At 42.0% G+C, this 26336-nt stretch overlaps 1 protein-coding gene across 1 annotated transcript in view; it reads left to right on the top strand.

The window, feature by feature from the left end:
- Positions 1–26336, top strand: part of DCLK3 (doublecortin like kinase 3) — a 152729-nt gene that overhangs the window by 41830 nt on the left and 84563 nt on the right. Inside the window, exon 2 of the mRNA XM_069214970.1 lies at positions 11194–13070. Coding sequence (XP_069071071.1) covers positions 11194–13070 — 1877 coding nt within the window. The remainder of the gene's footprint in view (positions 1–11193; positions 13071–26336) is intronic.

Here is a 26336-nt window from a genome sequence, read left to right as displayed (position 1 = left end):
CAGATCCACTTGAAAGTGGGTCCTTGAATGTCGGCCTTGGGGAGGCATTGAATAAGGATGGAATGGGTGTGGTGTTAAAGGTGGTGGATAGGTTGAATAAGATGAGGGCTGCAGTCTAACCTCTCTCTCTGATCAGTCAGATGTTATCTATGGTAGGAAAGAGGACTGTCTCAGTTCTTTGGTTGGGCCTGAATCTTAATTGGGATTGGGTCATGGAGGTGGATGTTGTTAAGGTGGTTAGCAAGTTACTTTTTGATGGTTATTTCCAATATGTTATCCAGGTAGTGGAGCAGGGAGATAGATCTGTAGTTGTCGAGCATCCAGACATCTGGAAAAGTCATTCTGTTGGTGGAACTGTTGAGAACTAGGGCCAGTTACTTGGCTACAAGAGCTGCCTATAATCCCATGAGGCCTGGGTATAAATACTATAGTAAAACAATAGCCCTCGCAAGTATCACTTAAACAATTGATGAATCATTTAAATGGTTGAATAGCCAACTGCAAATAATGCTGTCACCATATAATTATACTTCAGACCAGCATAATAATAATAATAATAATAATTTCAAACAGTATTTGTCATATTCATTCATGGAGAAAAACATAAAAGAAATCTGCATCCACTAAAGCCATGAAATCAAGTGCACAGTTTCCCCCTGAGACCAGAGAACAAAAAAACAGCAAAAGAGACACATTTAAACAAATTCTCTTCTGTTTCTCATAGCAAACAACTTAAAATCATTGTAAATAGTCCATATGGCTTATCTTGCATAACTGTTTGTTATATTTGTCGATTACGTTTCAACCCAGCTTAAAATAACCAGGTTGCATCAGGACATAAAGGTTATAGAAAACATCTTACACCCAGAGTGGTGAAGGCTGCCTAATATATCACCCGCTTGAGATATCCAAACAAAATATTTACTCTGGTGGCAAAGGGTAGTTCCCTTGGGAACAAAGCCTAATGAATCATTGATATAGAGGGACTGCATGTAGTGGTTCCAAAACACAGGGAAAACACCAGGAGTGAACCAGTTACTGCTTGTAAAGCCCAGGGTCAGGCCTGAGCTGATGAGATCCAGTCCTTTGGCGAAGATGTGGTATGGGCAAGGGTCAGACGGTACTACTGAACAGATGGAGATCATGGTTGCTACTAAGCTTGCTTCAGGGCTGGTCCTGGTGGTTACGGTGGTCTTGAGCTGTGCCAGGGCATTGGTGCAGGAGGTGATCCATGTGCTGAAGTTGGTGATGGATGGTGAGAGGATGTGGTTGGCTGGCTTGGAGCCTGGAAGTCCATTTTTTCTTTTGTGATCCTGTTCCAATTTTGTTGGGTGGATTTAAGAGGAGATGTTTTGAGGCAGTGGGGAATGAGGTGGTCGAAGTAGACAAGGGCATAGTGGGTCCACAAAAGGGTGGTGGGCTGGTTCTCCAAGATGTTGAAGTTTGTGAAGATGGGACCAGGAAATGTCTGTTGGCATGGGGGTCCTCTTGCTGGGTGAGTCTACATGTGGTTAGACCTTACAGGCAGTTGATGGTGTTGGGGTCTGTGAGTTCTTCCAGGTGGTATTTGAGGTCACCAAAGAAGATGAAGGTTCCTGAGTAAAGAACCAAATGTGCGATGGAGTCTGCAGTGCTGTTTCCATAGTTGGCTTGAGTTCCTGGGGGCCAGTAGATGAAGAAGGTGCATGAACGGGTTTGTCTTTGTCATGGTTGTGACTGGAGTATGTGATTAGACCTCATGGACTATTACTGGCAAGAACCAAATTTACTTAGTGGCAAATGTTTCCTAAGGTTTCCAGTAGAGGACACTCATTACCAGTTTTCTGTAATTCCTTTTGACCTGGTGTCTATCCTCTGTGTCTTTACAAAGGTATCCTGAGATTCTTCTCCTTTACTAGCTGAGAGAGAGTATGTTTCCCTACCTTTGGCTTATTTCTGCTTTTCTTTAAAGGCAATAGCGGCGTTTCTATTTCTTAATCAAGCCTTTCGGCTGCTGGGTCTTCAAGGTCAAATTGTGGCTATCACTTTTGTAGTTCTTGTGGCCCCTTTTGTATCATCTTTGAATCCAGTGGGCTGTGAGATATGAGAAATATGACTTAAGAACTGTCAGAGGGGAACACCGTGTTGTCCCCCAACCAGGGAAGCAGAATATGCAGGCATATTGGTTTAGGCTGTTACTTCTTTTCCCAATAAACTGTAACCTACATAATGATTTGCTTCCTCAAATTGTATCTCAGTGGGGTTTGCTAGAAATGGACCTCTTTGTCAGTGATGAGGAGTCCTTGTTTCAAAGGCTTTGGTAATTGGCTCCACCCTGCCTTGCATAGAGGGGTGATGGCATGTCATTCGATTGGCCAAATATGGTGCTATAATCCTCTCATGTCTTCTCTATCCCCATATATTGGCAAAGATTTGAGACAAGAGTTCTGAGGTGATTCTCATTGCTCCATGGGGGCATTGATGCCCATGGTTTCCTCTACATCACCCACAGGCAGCGGCACCTTCTTGAGAGTTCCCTTTTAATCTTTTGCCCCTTCTTATAACTATGCAGTTAGTAGGCACATTTATGCTTCTTCATCTGATGACCAGGAAATTGAGCAGAAAGGCCTGCAGATGAAGGGTTGTTCTCTAGATTTTGCTGTTGAGATACAGTAGTCCATCTGTGCAGAAACTTTGCATGTCTGTGTAACTGGCCTCATTTTATATGTCTAGCACAATCTCACAGCCTGCTTTGCAGATCCTGAAATGCAGTTGCATTTTTAATTTCTTGTAGGATCAGCATATTTTGGCTCATTTATTTCTATTTTACACAGCTAATGGGCTTCTAGTCTTGCCTTTGGTGAAAAATGGGCAGAAGTATCTCAGATCCACCCTTTGGTTTGATCATGTGTTCAGCCATTGGAGTTAACTGCTCTTGTATCAACCCCATTTGAACTTTCATTGGTCATAGCTAAGCTTATTTTTCTTGTTGCTATTACTTCCACAAGTCATACAGGACAACAAGGGGGATTTATTATGCTAAGCCCCTATATTTTCCATCTTTTCAGGTTTCTCCTGCACAGCACTTGTGCTGTGGCCAAATCTTTTGTCTTTGAAAAACAAATCTGAAAAGGGACTTACAGCCTGCCCACAGGCTTACAGCGCACCTACAGCCTTCCTGTTACTTACCATTGGTTGGCTTCTTCGGTCACTCTTCCTTTCCTTGCTTCTCGTTGGTTGGCAGGAATCCTAATGTCATCAGGCTGTGCTTCGTGCCATCTCCTTTGGGCTTTGGCTGTTCTCTGGAGCTTGGACAAAGTACTCCTTTCAGTTGGCGATCAGTGGCTGGTGGTCAGTGCCCTTCCACATGCAGTAGGCTTCTGAGGTACTTTTTTTAAACTTTCTTCCCAGCTGTTGATGCGCCTGCAACATCATCATTTGTCCTCTCCCTATCCTCCAGCTCCTCTGTGCTGCCTTACCCACCCACTCCCTCCTACTTCTTGATTCGTAGTGCTGAGATGTTACAGTTTATGCATGTGCAAAGTGTGTGTGTGTGTGTCTGCATGCATGTGTCTTCATTTTGTACTCTGTTCAACTTCCTGTTTCTCTCCTTTGTTCATTTGTCTGCACTTCTTGCTTTACGTCTTCATTTCTCTTTACTCCTGTTTAATACTTTACCTTCTTTCTGCATTTTTCTCTCCCTCTCTGTTTCTTTCTCTTTTCTGTTTTTCTCTGTTGCTTTTCCAATTCTTTTGTTCATGCTGTTTTTCTCATTCTTAATGCTTCTCTTTTCCATTCTTTGTCAAACAAGACAATTGCATTCCGACAAAGGAGTAGACTGGATCGTGGATCCCCTTATTAACCACTCTGTCCATAGACAGATGAGTGACATTGAGGCTGGGGTCTGGAGGAAGTATTGAAAGAATTTGGAGACATACGTTACCTAACATGAAGGACCCATACCCTACTAGTGTGGTCCCCTACCAGTATAGCATTATCTAACTGCAGCATAATAACTTAGCAGAATGCCTGCCCCGTGCTGTGCACAAATAGCACATCTTGAAATACGATGAGTACATTAGGGGTGATGACTCAAGAACTGTTTCTCTTATAGCTGTTTTTGGCTTCTAAATAGGAACGTTTTTTCCTCTGTTCTCTGACTGTCTTTACAAGTCTGTCTTTGCAGTAGTGAGAGACATAGGTCCATTTGGTGCCATAATTTAAAGTTGTGAAATGCAATACTATGACAGACAGCAACGTTAACTACAGTGCCCCGTGTGAACAGCATGGGGCGTGTGACACAGTCTGCGAACCACCCTTTCAGATGGTGAATACCAATTTGTCTTCATCATTCATGTCAATGCACAGTGAGCAGAGCTTTGAAAATGTCTAAGAAGACTGCAACACAGTGGCGCAGCCATCTTGCTTAATTTTCTGCCCTTGTTCTGAACAGAAGGACATTTTGGAAAGGTTATTGATGTATACTCTTGCTTGCGTTTCATGTCTAATGTTGGAACTGATTCCTACTGGAGTTTGAGCATGCTTCTGGTTAGTCTTACTCAGTATTACTTCCAATGCACAGGTGAACTGGTGTCTTTTAAACGTGAGGTCGTATCAACAATGTCTTGTTGATGTGTTCTTGTATGAATGGAATAGAGTAGCAGCATACTGATTCCATCTTTACTTCTGTTCTACAAAGTTCCCGATATGTTAATATTATATTAATATTATATGTTTAACTATGTTGACTTCAAAACCAGGCATGTGATCTGATTGTATACTGTCTAGTCACTCAAAGACATACTTTTTGCACATGACCTAGACAACAGTGGAGGCAGCCTGATCTTTGTAATGATTCTGCATGTCTGGTAAAATGGTTTGTGATGTCTGGGTTGTAATGTGTGCCCTTCTAGCCATTCCCTTGGATAGGAAATCAATCCACACCAGGTACATGGATGCTGCACTTTATGCATAGCCCAATGCAGATATCCCTTAGGTATGGTCTTCAGAGTAATGCAAGTAGACATCTTACTGGTGGTCACTCAGTGCTGCTGTGCAATTTCATTGTGCTTACTGTATTGTGCTACTGCCAAGGATACTGATAGAATTCAGCAGCAAGGGGGACTTCAGACAAGCAACACTTTATCTTTACATTTATTTTTCAACTAGCAAAATGCATCTCATCCACTGTTATATTTCACTCTCTGTATTTGGAAGAAAGGGAACCACCAGATTTTTTTTTATTATTCATGCATAAGCAGAACCAAGACCATGCACTGATGCAAGGACCTAGCGCTGTTATTTCAAACTGAGGCCATACTCTGCATCCTTCCCCTACCTGTACCAAACTTGTATATCATATGCTCCTCAAATCACCCGCTGTTCCTTCACCACCCCATTCCATTGTCAAACACAAAGCTTGCCCATAGGCGAAACCTATTGGCATTCCCAATGCTTGTTTCCTTTTCTAGTTTTTCCTGAGAAAGCGGTGCACCATCCTCTGGTCATTCATGAGGTGCTGCCTGTTTATTATGAGATGATGGATCCTTTTTTTGATATACAAGCCTTATTTGTCTCCCGTAACTCTTCTGTTAAGGCAAGACACCTTTTCAGTTCACTGTGAGGGTTTTAACTAAGGTTTACTAAGACGGAAGAAGGACTGCTTGCTTACTGGTACTCTTCATTACTCCGAGTCCAAGCCTTCCTTATCGTATTCCTATGTGTCCTGCCTCCCAGCTTTCTGGTGTTATCTCATTGCTCTTTAGTGACGTACTGGAATGATGTGGGGCAGGGTTGGGGAAGGCTTTATTGGAAGCCTACAGGAAAGAAATCAGTCACAATGAAAACTTTAATATGTGAGTTTGAGTTCTTCAGAATTTTATTTTTTCATTTGAGGCAATTGTGTCCGTCAATTTAAGATTACCAATAAGTAATCAGGCCGTGATACTCCAGTCGAAGCTGTATGCCATCCGCAGGTCTTTGTCATAGAGCCATCTTAGCATTCCCTGCAACTAGGAGTTTTGCTCACCATTGCTTCTTCCTTTATGAGTGCTCTACATACATACATCTTGAACAGTTTGCGCTGGGTAAAAGAATGTAGGTTCACATAGTGGTTGCCCCATGAATTAGCTGCTTTTGTCCATTTGTTGAGAGATGCGGACTCCGAAACAGTCCATTAGTGAGTGATTGAAAATATCTGACGTTAGAAACCATGCACCAAAACATCACTATGGTCCCTCATATGTAGTTACTGCACACAGCAACAGCGCAAACAACAAACCTTAAATAAAGCCAGCACATTTAGAGAGAGGTTGAAAGAGAAGGAAATTAGAGTTCCTGTCCTGTCAGTTTGAGGAGGTAGGCATGTTTGTGCTTCAAATTATAAGAGGTTTTTTGACAAACTGTTCTTTGTAGTGTGTAGTTATCTTATCGGGTTACTAAAGATGATTTTATACTTTCATGGTAAAATTTGCTCTAGGAAAATAAAATACACATGGCTAAATAAAGGCTCGTATCATTTATCTCCTCACTTCTTCCAGAGGTTGTTAAGTATCAATCGTATTTATACTTGACAGCCAGCTAATTTTGATTGAGCTAAACATACATCTATGACAAAACCTAATATATTAGGTTTTCATGCCCAGAACGGAGTACAACAACTTAATTGTTCTGACCTCTGAATCCTACCCTATGCTTGACATGCAAGTGTCATCACACTGACTGGTTAGAAAGGAAGAAAAGTGGAAAGAAACTTAAAAAAATGAGGACCACTGAAGGAATAGTTCTGCAAAGACATAAGTGAGTACAGGAGTCCTAAATTCATCACATATTGTACAGCGATGCCCCATAAAAAAAAGTGCAATAGATGCTGACTACTCATATTTATCCCTGGCACAGAGGATTCTATGCTGCTACAGACACCGGTGACCACGAACATTTTCTGTGTACCGGGCGATGGGCCAGCGTGACCCCATGGAGCCTATTCTTTAGTGGAGATGGGCGACTGATAGGAAAGGAAAACCAGTCCGGTTTAGTCCTAGTAAGTGACTGATGACGCCCTGACTTTGAGCGTTAGTCAGCAGGAGTGTAGGTATTTTGTTTTGTCTTTTTGAGAATAATCTATGATTTAGTAGGTCCTGAAGAAGCGTCACAGGATCCTGTTGGACCAAATACGACGCGAAACATGTCGACCGCATACTAAGGAGTGTTGGATCTTCTCCGTCCTCCTTAAATTTTGATTGTTTCTATGTGAGTGTCCGAGCATTATCTCCAGTTGCACTCCCTTTACTTCTTTTTAATCTTGACCATTTCCCAACAGCAAGTAATAAACTATTGAGTGAGGGATCTGAGCCAATTTTACTTATTTCTGTACATTTTTTCCTCTCTCGGACCCATATTTGGCTCCGCGGCATCATCGAGTATATTAAAAAAGATCTCCGGCAAAGAGCCCCCCCTCGGGGGGTGCCCGTCAGACATTGCAGCGCCGGTCTGACGAGGAGCTGTCCGATGATGAAGCATGACACCAAATACGGTGTGTGAGGACTATTGCTCCTGATTATCAGGACTCTTTCTCTTTCCTTGTCCCTTGATTCCGGAACAGTGTACCATATTACATTAGCACATTGTTGGGAGGGTGTACACTGGACCGCCCAATCCTCCTTTTTTCCCCCTTTTTTTTGAAGTACAGAGGATTCTATGGCAACACAAAGATAATAGAGGATCCTTTGTAATCGTTAGAGGGCAATCTCTGCTATTCCTAGAAGGTCATCCAATGTAATGGCTAAAAGGCCATATACTGGAATATCTAGATGATCATCCAATGAAATTGCTGAAAGATCATATACTGGAATAGGGAGAATGTCACCAAGTGGAATATCTAGAAAGCCATATACGTGAACACTATAAGGTCATCAAAAAATTAGCTAGAAGCCAATATACTGGAGTAGCTGGAAAGCCATACAATGGAATTGTTTGAAGGAATAGCTAGAGGGTCATCTAATGAAACAGCAAGAAAGTCGTACAATGTAATAGGTAGAAGGCCATCCAAAGAAATCGATTCACTAGAATACAATGGAATAGTTTGAAGCAATGACTAAAATGCATTGAATAGAATAGCTAGAAAACTATAGCAGTGTAACAGAAGGCAGTCAAATGAGATTGCTAGAAAGCCTTACAATGGAATTGCTAGAAAGCAATGCAATGAAAAAACTAGAAGAGCTATGTAATGGGATAATTAGAAGGTAATGCAAATGAATGGCTAGAAGGCCATCCAGTGAGTGTATATGGCATCTTTTGGGACCAAAACAACTATATTTTAATTTACTTTCTATATGTGCTGCTTCAGATATTCTTAGTTATTTCATTGGTTACCTAAAACATCCGTTTTGGACTCAAATGACGTTCAGTTCAAACGTTTTACGGTGGAGATTTAGGTATATCGTACTGGATAGTGAAACATGCAAATATTCTTTACTCCGTTGTAATTAATAGCACAGCCGCAAGCTCTAATTAACTGTAAAACCATGCTGTCTGAACATTTGCAATGTCTGCCCCTGATGTGACTGAATGACAACTACAGCGGAGCTCTGCAGACAGACTTGCACAGCCCCCACGACAGCTTCCTTTTAGTGTAAACCACCCCCGGGAATACTAGTGCAAACCACGCCCGGGGATACTAGGGACGTGCACTGGGGATTGCTAGGACACGCAATGCTCCTAGTTCTTGGTGAAGGCCAGTTTACCCCCTCGTGCTCCCTGCTAACTCGGCTCCTCTCCTGCTACCACAGAACCACAGAGCAGCGTGCACTACGTCTGCCTGAACTGTCTTGCTATAGCAGCAAGAGCCACGAAAAGCAGGGAAACTCAGAACAGCTCGTGACGTTCACTGACACCAACACGAGCATGTTCTAATAACGTTAATATCCTAGGCAGGGAAGATACCTGCCCTTCACATGCGCTGGGCGGCTCCTCCTTCACCGGAATTTGGGCGGGTGGCAGTTACCTTATGATAATACCCAATGCTCACTTCACTAATAGTGTAGTAATTAGGTAGATAGAAATAATCTACATCAGTTGTAACCTGTTTATTGACACACCTCTTAATACAGGGGATGTTCTCAAGCTTGATGATTGTGAAATAAAGAATCCAGTTACTATCGCGAAAAGGTAAATCTGCCACTTTGAAACGTAAAAATGAGGTAAAGGACCACAAAGTACAATTGATATGATATATTGCTGTCAACAAGTCAACTTTCACAAGCAGTTAGTGAACAAATATATTTACTTAATATAAAAACAATGGTTAAAGCTAATTTATAGCTAGGAAAACGTTATTTATTCTTTCTTTACAACCCCAACTTTAACTATACAAACTTCTGAAATTCTTAAGATATAGTTATAACTTAAATTTCTGATGTACGCAAAACCTTCAGTGTACTGTAATTCACTCACCTCTATACACAGACTTGTTATCTCGCTGGCCACATGACATTAACTATTTAATTAAATGTAAATGTTTTTTTAACCAAAAATGTTTTTTTAAATCTTAGTGTCGAGTGTCATTAAGTTGAGTGTTGTTAAGTGGAAGGTCGTAGAGTATAGTGGAGGACAGAGTCATAGAGTGTAGTGTTGTACAGTGGAATACAGTGTAGATGAGTAGAGTGGAGTGACATAGTGTACAGTGGAGTGGCCTGGTGAGTCGTATAGTGGAGTGGAGTATCGTAGGGTGGGGTGGCAAAGAGTGGACTAGCGTATAGTGGCGTGCCATTGAGTGGAGTTACATACAGTAGAATAGTGTAGAGTGGAGTAGCGTACAATGGAGTGATAGACTTGCGTGGTGTAGAGTGTAGTAAGGTGGAGTATAGTGGCTGTTGGAAATGGCCCTCCCTGCAAGGTCACCCACAAATCGTTTTCTTATACCCCTGCACTTTTTGCTGAATTCGATTTTGTTGACCTTAGGACTCTGTGCACGTTACCAATGCTCACCAGTGCTAAAGTGTTGTGCTCTCTCCCTAAGACATGGTTACATTTAGCTTATATACGATTGGCACACATGCAGGGGTCTCAAAGGGAGTAAAAGGCGTCACAAGGGGCAAGCCAGCGGTTGCAGCTGCGACCCCCAGTGACCCCTCTCCCTAAAACATGGTTAAATTGGCTTATACCCAATTGGCATATTTAAGGGGTCTCAAAGGGAGTACTAGGGGTCACAAAGGGCAAACCAGGGATTGCAGCTGTGACCCCCGGTGACCTCTAAATTATTTCTATGCGCTGGACATGCTGAGGTACACTGGCTGCAGCTTGGGTGAGGCCCAGGTCAAGGGCAGGCCTGTCTGTGGACTGCCAGAGGCTAGATGACGCCTGGCTGGACACCGTTTTTTTGTTTTGTCATTCAGCCTTGTAGAATCTTGTGATCTTTGCTTAAACTGCATTCCATGGTGAAGCGGAAGATGGTTGGCCTCTCAAATAAAGGTGGTTCTGTATAAGCATGTGGCATGTTGCCTCTCCAGAATACGTTTGACATACAGGCATCCATAAGTACTTGGGAACACCCTTGTATGGTTTAATTGACCTGTACTCTGGGAACGCCTTTTGTTGGAGAAAAAATGGTCTAGCACTTCTGGCTGTTCTAATGCTGACAAGAGATTGAGTAAGTAAGATACACCTCGGATCTGACAATGCTGTTTTCTGCTAAAAATGGAATTATTAAGGTGGGGTTTTTAGATCCCGATATTGAGCTTCAGTGGACATGTTACTTCATAGTGCAAATTATTTGGATCCACTTAAGCAGCATTTTCAAAAGCTATTCTTTTAGCTTAAGCTTCAAATTATGCATATGAAATAGCCTCTTTTTTACTGTAAATGTGATAAACTAACAGTATCTATAGCTCCACTCTTGTTGCAAAGTATATATTATGTCTTGCCCTATCAGTGCTCACTTTCCAGTGCTGTAAAAGCAAAAACTTTGAGTCTATTATATACCTGATGGAGCAGCACAGATGCACCGGCTGAGGCTGACACAGAAATATGTGATGATTGTCACCATTGGCAAAGTTCTTGTACTTTATTAAAATGTTATTTTCTTCAGGTGCAAATGCATTCACAGGGAAGTTCAATAGGATATGCCGTTATCATACATTTGAAAAAAATGATGACTAGTTTTTAAATAATTGTTTTTTTTAGTACAGCAGTCTAATATCTTCGTTTTATTTATTTCAGGCCAACCACCGATATCTGATCAACCGTCCAACTCCTTCAGCCCAAGAAAGCCGGATAGAGTATGGCAAGGAACATATCCACCTGTGGGCCGTGGATGTTTTGGAAAACCATTCTTGGCAATGAACACCTACAGTTCACCATTTTTCAGTTCCCGAAATGGTTTTCACACAATCCACTCGGAGAATAGCCCAGTCAAGCCAAAAATTGTGACAGTGGTAAAACCTGGAAATTGTACCCTGCGAAAGATCACATTATTACTAAACAGACGATCTGTGCAGACTTTTGAACAGTTGATTGCTGATATTTCAGAAGCTCTTGGATTACCACGATGGAAAAATGATCGTGTGAGGAAGCTGTACACCATAAAGGGCAAAGAAATAGGAGGTATTTCTGATTTCTTCAGAGGTGATGATGTTTTCATTGCTATGGGACGGGAACAGCTTACAACAAAGAACATTGAAACAGTCATAGAAGAACTTTATCCAGACAGCCTCTCAGCACATGCTACTGGTAAAGGGCACTGTGAGCTCTCTGAAAGAACTCTGGGTGAGACAGTTGACCAAACTTTGAACGCAGACAGCGGCTTTGAGGAGTCCAAAATCCCAAAGGTCTGTTGTGGTGCCAAATCTCCTCGTCTAGCCACCAAACATGATGAGAAAACTGAGTGCAAGACCCGACATACTGAAACAGTAAGGATGAAAAAGTGGGAGAGGGAGAAGTGGCACAGAGATCAAGGAAGACCCCCTGAGAAATTAAGAGAGGGGCCGAAGTACCCCAAAAAAGATACAAATATCAAGGATAGGATTGCAGACGTGAATCTGAATGACATTGTCCAGTGTGAACAGTGCAGAAAGCAGAGACAGGGTAGGCGTAAACTACACCATGAGAGACAGGTGTGTGTTTCATTAGATGTCAAGCACCCAAACCTGGGGAGCTGTCAGAGATACAGCTTGGAAAGAAAGACACACATAACAAGTTGTGGGACGTTTTCAAGAAGTGCCATAGGAGGTCATGAATCGGAATGTATTGGCAAAGACTGTACCCATCACCACAAGCACATTTACAGTAACTTTAATGAAATTAATAAACGACAAGACATCACTGAAAACCAAAGGGACATCTCTCTAGATCAGAATGAACTTCACTATAGGCAATTTGTGCCGGTTAAGCACTTGGCTTTTGATCCTCAATATGGCATCAACCAAGACAGATCAGAAGATAGGAAAAAGAAAGGAAGTGTCTGCATGCTGCGAGAAAGTTGTAGAATATCTGAGGATTGTCATGTACATGAAGAAAAACAAATCAAAACACACATGGAAGGAAATGTACAGGACACAAAACAATTGTCAAGGACAGTGAATACAGAAACTGATTTGGAAAGAGCACAAGAGAATGGAGGCCTTTCAGCCACCACAGAAACAAAAGAGTTTAATCAACTTTCTGATAGGGAGCCAAAGCATTTGAGGTGTAGAGCTGATGTAGAGCACTATTATGAGATTGGCAGAACAATTGGGGATGGGAACTTTGCCATTGTGAAAGAGTGCAGAGTGCGCAGTGTAAATCAACACTATGCCATGAAAATTATTGACAAGTCCAAACTCAAAGGAAAGGAAGACATGATTGAGAATGAGATTTCCATAATCAAGGATCTTTCTCACCCCAACATAGTGAAATTGCTAGATGAGTATGAAACTGAGACTGAGATTTACTTGATCATGGAGTATGTGAAGGGGGGTGATCTTTTTGATGCAATTATAGAGAGTGTTAGATTCACAGAACATGATGCTGCACTCATGATTGCCGACCTGTGTGAGGCTCTTGTTTACATTCACTGCAAGAACATTGTCCATAGAGATCTCAAACCAGAAAATCTCCTGGTAAGTTGTATTTCTGGCCACTTTTAAATTTACATTTTGAAGTGGTCTCTGAGTTCCAAAGACTAATTGTGTGTCATATCCAACTTCTGGAGCTTTTGTTTCATAGAGGTGTGAACATGAAGACTCAAATCGATCAAACAATAGAATGTTGCAGTATACAACTCAATCTGGTGTGCTTATTATGAATATGGCAGCTATTGACATTATCTGTATTCTAGATTACTAGAATCTGTCCTTTCTTCCCCAACAACAGAGAGTATTTTCTGGCTCTAGAATTCTTATTAGTAATGAGCAGGTGTCACGACAGTTTGCCTGACATTGGTGTTTTCAAACTCCTGTTGCCATTTCCTGTCTGCTAGTGTCGACTCCTAACTGTCAGTTGTCATGAGAAAGCCATTTAGACCCATCTGCAGATAGCCTGTGGTTGACTGGCTTGATCCTGGTTGAATATCACCCCAGACTGGAGGATAAGTCGAAACAGGAGTGGCTGTGATAGGCACAGGAGTGGCTCCTTGAGCTGTTGCCTTGGTACTGCACTTGAATGAAACCCCAAAGGACATTTTAAAGAATTGGGGAGGTAGGTGCCAGGCAGCTGAGTGATTTGCTTCCTTGTGACTTTAGGTGACTGTGTTCACGTTGAAAATTTAGCTGAACTAGCGAGTAGCCATCTTAGGAGTGGACCTTGTGTGTTTGTAATGATGAATAAACCTCTGTAAAATATTCTCACATGTACAAGAGAACTGGGCACTGAATTATATGACACTGAATAAGATTGTTTAAGACACTTCAAATGGACATCTATAAATAGAGTGCTGTCAAACGTCTTTGGGGATCTTCTTTACAATTGGTTATGCTTTTGATGTGATGGGGAAAAACTATTACTACTACAGTCAGAAGATCATTAACCAGCTGTCTTTTCTGAAATAGACTTTGAAACATATAATATGGGTGGGAGGAAAACTTCTTTAAACTCATTTTGTTGGCTCATTGACGTCTTTTAACTAGTGCAGATGCTTTGCCAGGAAAACTTCATTTGACTATCCAAAGGCACTTTTAAATATTTTGTTTTTCAACAAATAAAATTACACTTAGCATAAGGCACATGCACACTTATACAGCTCAGTTTCAGGAGGTTAAATAAATATTAAAAGATTCACGTTTTCCTGTTAGAGAATCTATCAGCCAATGAAACACAGGCAGAAAAATAGACACATAAGGAATCAACTAAGAAGCATCAAACATTGAAAGTTGCTATAAAAAGCATTCATATGTTCATTTAAACCCCATACTCTATTAATACATTTGTTTCCATAGGCTTTCTTCCATACATGCCCTTTTCTCTTGCAGAAATGGTAGGTAGTCCCTGGATCCAAACTCGATATGAAGATTTCCTAAAGAACAGTATTTGTTTCTTAGCCATAACCAGGGATTGGGCCTTGTTGCTCATATTACAGAGAAACCTCGACTAAAGAATGGAGCTGACTCAGTACCGAAACAAGAGTTTTGGGAAGAGCTGTTTTGGATATTCACCAGATACACCTTCCAGAATTACTGGACTCTCTCACAAGAAAAGAGGCTTTCAATATGACAGCCTGTGTACATCTGAAATGGGAAACAATCTCCAGAATCAAGAGAAGAATGGTTAAACAATTTTAATGGAGACCTATTTCTCTGGAGTACATCCCCTTGTTATATAGCCCAAACCTATTTAACTGAAAAACGAATTGAAGCAAATGTTCCTCAGGAGTCTGCCCTAGGTTCTTTCCTTATATACCACTCCTCCATGTTTCTCTTATTTCTGCTTCTAACGTTAATTCTTATGCAGATGATTCTCAAATCTTCTTTTTCTTCTCTTCATTTGCACCACGTTTACACCTGCATACCTCTGTTTTTTTCTATTGAATCCTGGTTGTCTTCTCATAGTCTTAAGGTTAACCCAATTACAGCTAACTCTTCTGCTCCTCTTCCCCCGATATTCTTTTTCCTCCACTTTCACTTCCATAAAAATTGTAAAATCAAACCATTTCTGTACCTTACCTTATCTAGAAAACAAAGTTTTTATCAGAGCGTAATCATTTTTCTCGTTCTAGCACTTCCTACAAAAATACTTAATTGACTTACTTCAATCGGTGCAAAATGCTTTTATTTGTTTGTTTTTACATTTAGTCCATGCTGTGATGTTCTCTTTATTGCTCGCACTTACGTTGGTTACCAATCTCCTCTCAATGTTGACTTTGTTTTCTCTGACTTGTTTATTAATGTATTCACTCTTTAGCCTCATCATATCTGTTCTCTCTGATTTCCTTCTATATTCCTTTAAGACCCTTATGTTCCATATCTTTACATTTGCCTACTGTGCCTCACCCGCATACTTTTTTGCTTCTTATTCACTCCAAATTGTGGAATAAACTTCCACTTTCCCTAAGGTCCACTCCTTCACATTCAAATTATGAAAAGAATGGCTTTGTCATGATCCTGTACTCAAGAATGATTCTGTGATGTTACTAATGTTATTTTTTGGTGCTCTTTGTGTCGAGTTTGAGGTCCTGATGTAACGCTTTGCAGAAAGTACTACAATAGATTAAATAAATAAATAATACATTGTAGAATAATACTCACTGCCTAGCTTTTGTCTGCACAGTTATTCCAACTTTCCTCCCTTTTTTTCAAATCTATTTATTTTAAATAGTTGGAAGTCGCAGCCATGTACATTTTAACAGGTGACACCCATAGTTTTCACTATGTGAATGCAAAAGAAGAAAATTCGAGCCTGATTTATATTTATGTGGGAGGCCCGTTTCTCCGCCAGGGTGACAGAGTAAATTACTCCATCACTCTGATATAGGTGCCTCCTGCCTAATTTAAAAATGGCAGTCATCTCTAAAGCATGGGCAGAAATCGCCATCACATCGTTTCCTGCCAATGCTTTTTGCAGTTTGGTGCAGGGCGCCGTCAACATGATGAAGCATTGTAACAAATGGTTTTTTTTGTTTCTCCAAAAAACATGAAAATGCTCCCCCTCGCATGGGAGTCCTCTCCCATAGCATAGGGAGCATTTAGCTGTTTTCGCTGCCCCTTACCACCAGGTGGTGAAGGGGAGTGAAAACTGACCTCTAATTCTGCCCATTTAAATCATGTGGGTGGCATTAGAGTTCTGCTGTTGATGGCCCTTACTCCACAGGGCCATGATTAAACCTAGGGTCCTCCTACATTTGAATCAGGCAGAAAGACAACTGAGTTGGCAGGGAGGGAATACTGTCTTTGCTGCGATGGAGTTTCCTCAATGCCAACAGATAAATTAGGCCCTTAATCACGAAGCTTCAATGAATCCCGAACATAGCTCCAGACAAGTACTGAACCTAGACCAGACCTCATCTTCCCCACTTTCAAGAACTTTCACTAGTTACATGTGGCAAGAAGAATACCCTATCAAGACCTCTGCATTGCACACCAGATGGATCCAAAGGTAGAGAAACCGAATCTCCAACCTTCCTACAATCTTAGGAGAAACCTCAGATAATGAATGACCCGACTCTGATAATACCTCCTTCCCAAAAATCCACATAGGAGGTACCTGCTTCCCAGTACAGATAGGTAAGCTATGTGGAATATACTTTCAAACAAAATAGGAAACATCCGCAATCATTGTTAATTCAGCACAGCAATGAAAACAATTCCAAACACAGGACCCAAGTCATGCTTAAGCTAGAGCCCTACATGCGGTTTACAAACATATCCTCACAGTCCTTCCTTTTTTGCATCATATCTATACTACAGTATGTGCTAGCAAGCTACTGCATAACATCTGAAGTACACCCTCTGGGGTCCACATTTGTCATCAAAATGCAGCACTAATAAACTAGATTTCAAGGTGCATCATTTTCTGGTGCACACACTACAGAAATTGGAACTACTCATCTGATGTTCTGAAAGCTCTTTGGTGCTATGACAAGAAGTAAGAACATCCTTTAGAATTGCAATTCTGTAGAGTACAATAAATATGATGGAAGCATCAATAACCTGGCAAAGATCTAGAAGCAGAATGTTGTCTTTGTTACCCTTTCTCGCCCTATACTCAGCAAATGTATTGCTTCCCTGGTTTGCCTGCCCTCTATAAAGCCCACCTGAATTGGATGGACCAAGTATTGCATCACTTTTTTGCAGACTTGGTGCAAATATTAAAGATGGTAGTATTGTCTGTATTTAGGAAGCCCGTATGATGGTCAGTCGGCGATGGGTGTGCAAGTGTGGCAATCAGAGACACACTGACTTCCATCATAGTTGCAGTGACTGTTTTAGTGTGCTTAATCTTATTAAACACCCCAAGTTGGATGGTGAGAAAGCTGCAGACATGATCATTGACTCAAGTAGCTTCATGGTGCTCCGCTGAAAGATAACAGCATTGTGATTCACCAACATGCTGATGATACACAGTTCTACTTGAAGGTCTCTTCTGCCCTGTAGAGCACCAGGAATACATTGGGACCCTGAGCCTTAGGTGACCTAAGGCCATGAATTGCCTTCAGTATATCCTCCTTTGTTATGGCATTTCCAGTCTGGATTGCTTATCCCTAGTTAACTATGACAACACCGCTTTCAGTACAGAGTCCAATCTGTCTTCAGCATCGGTTGCATCCCCTTGAAAGCGGGCTTTCTAGAATGTTTCAAATACTTCCACTTTTCCTCTTTCCTCCTCTGTATATTATTCCTTTTGCTTCAATTACTTCCATGACCTAGCTTCATACCTGTTTCACTTGTAAGACATTGCCTTATTATCCCTGTCCCCCACACAGTTCTCTGTTTCAGTCTTTTGTCTCTTTTTTATGTAGAGTGCATTGATCAATCTAAACAGAAATTTCTTTACTTCGCCTTCCTCGAGTTTCTTAACCAAGTTACCAGTCACGTCTTTTCCCCATTTTTATAGTCAAAGTGTTGAGGTCTGAAATATTCCTGTTTGTCTTTAGTTTCTCATTCATGTTCCTAGCTGCATGTTCGGTGTTTAGACAGAGTATCTGAACCAAAAATATAGTGGGACAAAATAATGCATAAAGAATATGGGACAAAAATATAGTGAAGGTAAGTTTCTATAGTTAAGTGAAGTTTTACTATATATAACTCCACATATGTGTACTTTGATGATATATATATCTTCAAGGAACACAGATGTGGAGTTAAGAATAGTAAATCTATACTTACCTATTTGCACTTGCATGCCCGATATTTTAGTTCATTTTATTATTGGCACAATATTCAATCCATACAATATTTTTGGTTCCGATATTTTGTCAGTGATCTGCATATTCAGACCCCATACCTAGAATCTCCCACAAGGATATATATACAGCCATACACCTTCATACAGTTTGTCAGGTCACACTGCTGCAAGGCTAGTGATACCCTTGATGGCTGCTAACTGGGCAGAGCTAATTTGCTACAAGTCTACAACCTCCAGAACTACACTGCAGGAATACAGGACAAATTCATGTTTCCATGTGCACTGGTGCTCCAAACTAAGTGCTGCTTTAGTGACACTTGTGTACTTGGTTACAAGGCGAGATACTGTCATTCAGCCATCTTACATCGCACCTGTGATCACTCTTCCATCACCAGTAATTATCAGCTCACCCTTTCTCACTCCGGCTGCTACCACCAACCTCCACCAACTAGCTAGCAGTGCCTCATCCCTACCATAGGATAGTGATGATTGGGCAGCCAAGCGCATGACATACTAGGCTTCTCAGGTAAGTCGTGGTCACTCAGGTCGCATCCGGTTCTCTCATTTACAATTCAGTCTCATATATACATGACAAACAGAAGCAGTATATGTTTCAATAATTAGTTTAATAAAACAACTGCATCTTTGATAGCAAAGCGTGAGCTGCAATAACCAGGACGATACAACATGACAATATTAAAATAGTGACAAGGAGAGTGAAACATAAAAACGTTATCATATTGTCACTATAGTCGAAGGTCTGTTTCCTATCTAGGTTATGATTCGAGCACAGCGTGTTAAGCTCTAATTCTGCCTTTCGGGTTCTCCTGGGAAGACATCAACCCCCATAGCTGAGAAAAGGCTTGTGGTCTGCGTTAGCATCTGTAACGAAGCATTCAGCAATCAGCATACAGTTGTGGTTCTCTGGCTGGAATCTCCCTCTAACGTGTAAGGGACAAGCAAGTGTTTTTATAACAACACAGCTGATGTTCTGAGAAAATGTCCCTACGTAAGGATGTGTATTTTCTACGAATGCTGGAAACTAAACTTCTACCACATTCACCAGCAATGTACCGAACTGTAGCCTTGAATGAAGCACAGAGTGATCAAGAATGTCTTGTTTGAGAACACAGTGCTGGGCTATGCAAAAACAGTTAGACAGATGAAAATAAAACAAGACCCTAAGCGCTCAATATAACTTGGGGCAGAAGGAAGCATGAACTATGTCATGTCATCTGTGAGGAATGCACACCCAATATCAGTAATATTAATGGCACTGCATTTCCCCATGCCAGCTGTCTCTCAGTTCTCCGCATCACCTGGAACTCTTGGAGGAACAAAAGATCGAGGTTATAGGCATAAGCTCCAAAACATTGTGGCCAGCTTGAGCTCAACCACTCCCACAATCTGCCCTCCTCTTTTAATTTTATTATGAAAAAGCAATTTATGGAGATAAGACTTGCCTTTCAAAGAATTGCTAAAAGGTAGATGGTTTTGAGGTGTCAGCGAATATCACATTGGTAATCATGCAGAAGAGCTCATCTGGTGAGTGTACTTTCTTTGAAAGAATGTCACTCGACCATCAACCCAAGCAACACCAATCTTCCTGACACCCCATTTGAACCTTGCCTTCCAATATATATTCATATGATTTCTGTACTCTTTAAAGGGCAGGATTAGTAAATGTTTCTAAACCTTGTCCCTTTGGAGGATTGAAGAGAGAGATATCCCAGAATTCAGTTTAATTTCTGTTTCTAACAATCATCCAACAATATTAAATTAGGTTTTCCATCCTGTAGTTCAAAAGTAGACAATCGTAGTCGGACCCACAGAACATAGGAGGAGGCTTGTTTCACATCTTTACAGCAAATAAATCTCATGATTGAGCATAACCAGCAGTATGCCCTAATCCAAACAAGACTCAATCAATGACACATTTATACTTGTCCTTTCCTTCGGTCAACACACTTATATACCTTATTCACAATCAGTTACATTTTGTGGATGAACAGTCCTCACCGCAGTTTTTACTCACGCTAATTATTATAGTAGCTTCCACTCAAACACCCGACATTCTGCACACACTCTGGGTCACACTGTTCATTCGCTAATTTCCTTGAATCTCCAAATCCACAAGGAAGCCGTTTTTGCAAAATCTCAGATCACTGGACAATCACATTTACCATTTGAGCTGTCTAACTTCCTAGGACACCTACACAAAATGAGTCCTGTAATATTTAGCCTGACCTATCACCCAGATGGAAGACAGCCTTTATTCCTATTCCTATTCATTTAATTTTATCTATATCTGAAACCTCTGGCTAATATTGACTGAAGACATAATTTTCCGTCCCAGTGCTGTTTGGAAAGCTCCAAACATAACTTTATTGATAAGCCTGGCACTCCTTCAAATTTCAAAGCTAAAATTAGCCTGGGTGTTCTCATTAACCTTTAGAGATGGATGCAATCAAATTACCTTCCCATTTATGTTGAAAAAAGGGAAACATTCCGCTTTGGTCAGCAAAATTCTTTTTTTATTTTACATTCTACTGTCCCTCTATCCACTGCTCTTCTCCAAACATGGAGTCATCGTCGTTGTGTAAGTGCCCTGTAGACACCAAATCAGTTACTTTAAGTCAGGGTACTATACTAAGTTACCCATTTGTCAAGAACTTCACCCCTGCCTGAACATCCAGACCATATATAATATCATAAGACGAGTTGTGATTTCCAGCCTGTAATATACTACACTACAATAAATCACAATCTGTGTAATTTCCCAGCCTCCTCGTTCATTAAATCCCACCACAAAGAGAATAGTGCCATTTAACTGCTTTGCAGGCTCAGATTGTCAGACAGCATCTTTCAGATTACATCTCATTCATTTGCTGTCAATCAGAAGTTAATACTGAAGGTTACAGAGTTGTTCATCTTTTGAGGTAGGAGAACTAAATATGAACAACACCAATACATACACACATATGTATCTTAAATAAACTTGCCTTGCATTGTAAGTAGATGCATGGTAAAGGTATACGCATGGTAATGGCATGTGTGGTAAAGGCATTGTGCTGTAAAGGCAATGCATGATAAATAATCAATCAATCAAACAGTCAATGCATTTGTAGAGCGCGCTACACACCTGTGAGGGTCTCAAGGTGCTTGAGGAGGGGGGGAGCTGCTACTGCTCGAACAGCCAGGTCTTGAGGAGTCTCCTGAAGGTCAGTAGGTCCTTGCTCTGCGGTAGGTGGATGGGGAGGGTGTTCCAGGTCTTGGCCACGAGGTAGGAGAAGGATCTGCTGCCGGTTGTTGCCCTGTGGATGCGTGGGACGGTGGCGAGGTCGGTGGAGCAGAGCTGCCGGTTCGGGGTGTAGAACGTCATTGAGGTATGCTGGTCCGGGGTTGTGGAGTGCTTTGTGGGCATGGGTTAGGAGTTTGAATGTGATCCATTTGTTGAGTATAGGTCTCTCAGGTGGGCTGTGATGTGGCTGTGGCGGGGGATGTTGAGGATGAGGCGTGCAGAGGCATTCTGTATCCATTGTAGTCTTTTCTGGAGAGCTGCCGTGGTTCCCGCGTAGAGAGCGTTGCCATAGTCCAGTCTGCTGCTGACGAGGGCCTGGGTAACCGTCCTTCTGGTTTCAGTAGAGATCCACTTGTAGATTTTGCAGAACATGCTGAGGGTGGTGAAGCAGAAGGAAGAGGCGGTGTTGACTTGTTGGGTCATGGAGAGCGATGAGTCAAGGATGAAACCCAGGTTGCGGGCATTGTTGGTGGGCGTTGGTGCGGCTCCCAGCGTGGGCGGCCACCAGGAGGCGTCCCAAGTGGAGGGTGGGTGGTAAATGCAGTGTGGTAATGTCTACATTTTAAAAGCTGTTTCCTCTGGTTACTTCTTTAGGGCCAATCCTTGGGGAAGAAGATTTGCAAAATGAAAAGCTTTGTTAGGCCATTGTAAGAGGAATTGTGTATTGTTTTGCCAAATGTTGTTTTGTACAAGATTTGTTTTTACTCTATGCCTGGCGATTGCCTTGTGGAAAGACTTATGGAGACCTCATTTGATTATGCTGACAAGCCAATTCAAATGACTGTGGCCTTATGAGGGCCCAAAGATTTCGTTTTCTGTTACGCTTGTGTAATCGAAAACATTTACAGGAAATCCATGCATACATGCCTACTTATACATACGTGCCCAACATGTATGCACCCTTAAAATATGACAGCCATTTTGGAACTTTAAAACACCAATATGTCATATACAATACCACTACAAGATGGCTGCCTATAGGTATGTGTAATTAATTGTTTTTGTGAGTATATGCACCATGTTTAGGTGCCTGAATTGTTTCCTTTTTCTCCATTTATCATTATGGGGGTCATTCTTGACCGCCGGGGCCGGGGTCGGCGGGAGCACCGCCAACAGGCTGGCGGTGCTCCGCAGGGCATTCTGACTGCGGCGGTATGGCCGCGGTCAGAACAGGAAAACCGGCGGTGTCCCGCCGGTTTTCCGCTGCCCTGAGGAATCCCCCATGGCGGCGCAGCTTGCTGCGCCGCCATGGGGGATTCCGACCCCCTCACCGCCATCCTGTTTCTGGCGGTTCCGACCGCCAGGAACAGGATGGCGGTGAGGGGTGTCGTGGGGCCCCTGGGGGCCCCTGCAGTGCTCATGCCAACGGCATGGGCACTGCAGGGGCCCCCGTAAGAGGGCCCCACTTTGAATTTCAGTGTCTGCTTAGCAGACACTGAAATTCGCGACGGGTGCTACTGCACCCGTCGCACCCTTCCCACTCCGCCGGCTCCATTCGGAGCCGGCTTCCTCGTGGGAAGGGGTTTCCCGCTGGGCTGGCGGGGGGCCTTCTGGCGGACGCCCGCCAGCCCAGCGGGAAAGCCAGAATGGCCTCCGCGGTCTTTCGACCGCGGAGCGGCCATATGGCGGTTCCCGCCAGGCGGGCGGCGACCGCCGCCCGCCGGCCTCAGAATGAGGCCCTATATATCTTACACATGCCTGTTGAGTTTGTTTATTTGTTTTATTGTGGATCGGTAAGTTGGTGAATGTAAGAATGAGTCAGCATTTGATGAATGGATGCATGAATGCAAGGATGAGTGACAGAGTGTATGTATGCTGACTTATTGGGTGCCTAAACGCACCAATGACTTAATAGCCTCTTTTAGTTATAAACCGGAATTATTTGCATTGACAACGCTTGCCTATATTAATGCTTTTATTCTCATATGGTGCTAAAACAATTGAAGTAAAGCCTTTGCAGTGAGAGGCATAGCAATGCTACCTGGCAATTTTTAGAAAATTTGCTGGAACACTTTTTTGACTTAGACCTTTTTATAAATTCAGAAAGACAATTTGAGTTCAGCTAAGGAACAGCAGTCTCATTTACTGCACATTTACAGTCTGACGGCGGCAAGTATGAAATAATTGGACCTTTAGGGGTAAATAGGCTCTTAGTATTGTTATTCTGATGCAAACACTAGGGAGAGCACCGTGTGTCAAGAAATTTGTCCGAGATATGTTGTAATCTTATGTATCACATCGAATGTTTGTCATGATCATAATGTGCTATTGTAAAACCAGTACTCACCCTGCTGTGATATGCTAACAAATAAAATCAATACATTGAATATGAGAGACAAACATTTCATCTAAGTAGGGCCTAAAACCTTAACTGCTTAGTCAATGCAATTTGCATAGTTGGGAAATTACACACCGCTCTGTGTCCTTTCAAACCTTCAAGGGGCAATTGCTTACGTCGAGTCAGGGGATTTGAAACCGGTATTCCATATAAAACAGCTCCAAAAGGCCTTTGTATGTGGGTGATTTTACATGTACAGGCATGATTTGTTTTTTCTTTTATTTAATGAAAAAGCTCAATCAGAAATAATGTGATTATGTAAAAGAAATAAACGGGGCATCTGATCAAGGCTGTGGATGGGTACATTAGCCGAGAAAGTTGAAGTGGTGGTGTTTGTGATGACACTAATAGTGATAGTGGTTGAAATCCACTGAGGATGTGAGGAGCCAGGTCAAGTAGGGAATAGTTGTGCATGCCTTGTGGGGTATGCAAGTATTAGAAGCCTTGTGTGTAACTGTGCTGGATTCTGACCTGCTCAGCATTTTGGTTATAGAGGGTTGAGGGAGCACTGTGTCGTGTATTTCTGGTGCTGAGCTTCTTTGCTCTTTGGTTATGGGTGGGATGGAGTGTGTTTGGTTTGAAAGGGTGCAGACTGCAAAGTTCAAGATTTTGTCGAGGGATTGGAATACATGTGATGAAGTCAGAGGAATAAGAACCTGTGGCAGTGATCTACTTTGCTGTGCACCCCTATTTCGCTGGTGGCCACATTAGTCTTTGGGTTGGGGGGAGCTATATATAACCGGGCTGACGCGACCACGCAGCACTGCTGAACAAGGTGGGAGCTTGATGTGAATTTTTAAAAAGCTGCTATCTTTTTTACTGTTTTAAGGACTCTTTGCCTATTTGATCTTTTACCTATTTGCACATTTCTACCTTTAAACGCCTGGACGGTACCCGTCTGTTAGAACGGGCCTTCCATTTCCCTGGTTGACACACTAGACTTTGGGTTGGGAGGGGCTCTATATGACCAGGCTGACATGACTATGAAGTAGATGCATGCAGCAGGTGCGCCTAAGGCAAGCCCGACTGCACCCAGATCGCAGAAAGGGCCCTTTCGCGGCAGGAAAGCCACTCTATTTGTGGTACTCCAGGTAAGAACTTTTGGCTTCTAACCCGGGTGGTCAGGACATGCTTTGTAACAGTCTCGTACCACACCTTGGTCCTTATCTGGTGCAATGCTCAAATTGTAATTTGACTCTTACTAATGCCAAAATATAAGATTTACACAATCTAAGACCTGTTTCAGCCTCTCACAGCTCTTCACACAGAGGGGGTTATTCTAACTTTGGAGGAGGTGTTAATCCGTCCCAAAAGTGACGGAAAAGTGACGGATTTACCACCAGCCGTATTACGAGTCCATTATATCCTATGGAACTCGTAATACGGCTGGTGGTATATCCGTCACTTTACCGTCACTTTTGGGACGGATTAACACTCCTCCAAAGTTAGAATAACCCCCAGAGTCTTTAAATGTCCCTTGATAAATGCAAGGTCTTTAATTAGACACAAATAAAGTTTGCAGAATTCCTAATAACACATGACTTGGTTCAGGCAATCCCAGTCATCTATAAAGTTGTTAATGTAGATAGAGTAAATAAAAGGGGAGGAAGGTTGGTTATGGCTGTAAGTAGTTCAAGCTGTGAATCACTTTTCTTTGAAATGGACCTCACTGAGCATTAAAGCTGTAATGTTTAAAATGAATTAACCTTCGCCTTCGCCCTGGAGTGGAATGAATCCCCACGTTACCAAGGGCAGGGCCTGTCAGAAAGTTAGTTCATCAACCCAACATTCTGCCCTATCAGATTCCTTGTTTAAATTTAAGTCCAGTTCCAACACAGTTCTTGATTTAACTAGACAAAACTATGGCACCTGGCTAAGCAGGACGATTGGCTCCCTCGCGCCAGAAACGTTTTTCATTAATTGCAGGAAAAATCCCTCAGAACCTTGATTTCGGAGAGCTTGAGGGCCCAGAAACAACTGTGCAGAAGTAAGGAGTGAATTTGGAGATTAAACTATGACCCTCAAGACCAAGACACTTATAAGCAATCAATCACAGAGTATAAAAAGATGATATTAGAAGCAAAAAATAAATATTTTTCCAGCAAGAAACTTCAATCTAAGAATCCAGAAAAGTAACTTTTTAATATTGTGAAACGCTTAGTGAAAACACCTGTGCCTAACAGTAACAGTGGTGACTAAGAGTTCTGTAATATTTTAGCTACGTTTTTTCAGTCAAAAGAAAAAGAAGTTTACGACTCGTTTGTATTCCATAATCATTTATCTGCCATTGTTTTCTCAGTCAAGGAAGGGCAGCCCACTACTGCTGTCTTTCAGAAATTCTCTATGCTTAGTACCGAGCAGGTCTCTAAGCTAATTTTAGCCAGTAAACCTGGATCGCCATGATTTTTAATT

Source organism: Pleurodeles waltl, chromosome 2_1, assembly GCF_031143425.1.
Source record: "Pleurodeles waltl isolate 20211129_DDA chromosome 2_1, aPleWal1.hap1.20221129, whole genome shotgun sequence".
NCBI lineage: Eukaryota > Metazoa > Chordata > Amphibia > Caudata > Salamandridae > Pleurodeles > Pleurodeles waltl.
Note: the sequence above shows the minus strand (reverse complement) of the source record. Positions and strands in the feature narration are given on the sequence as shown.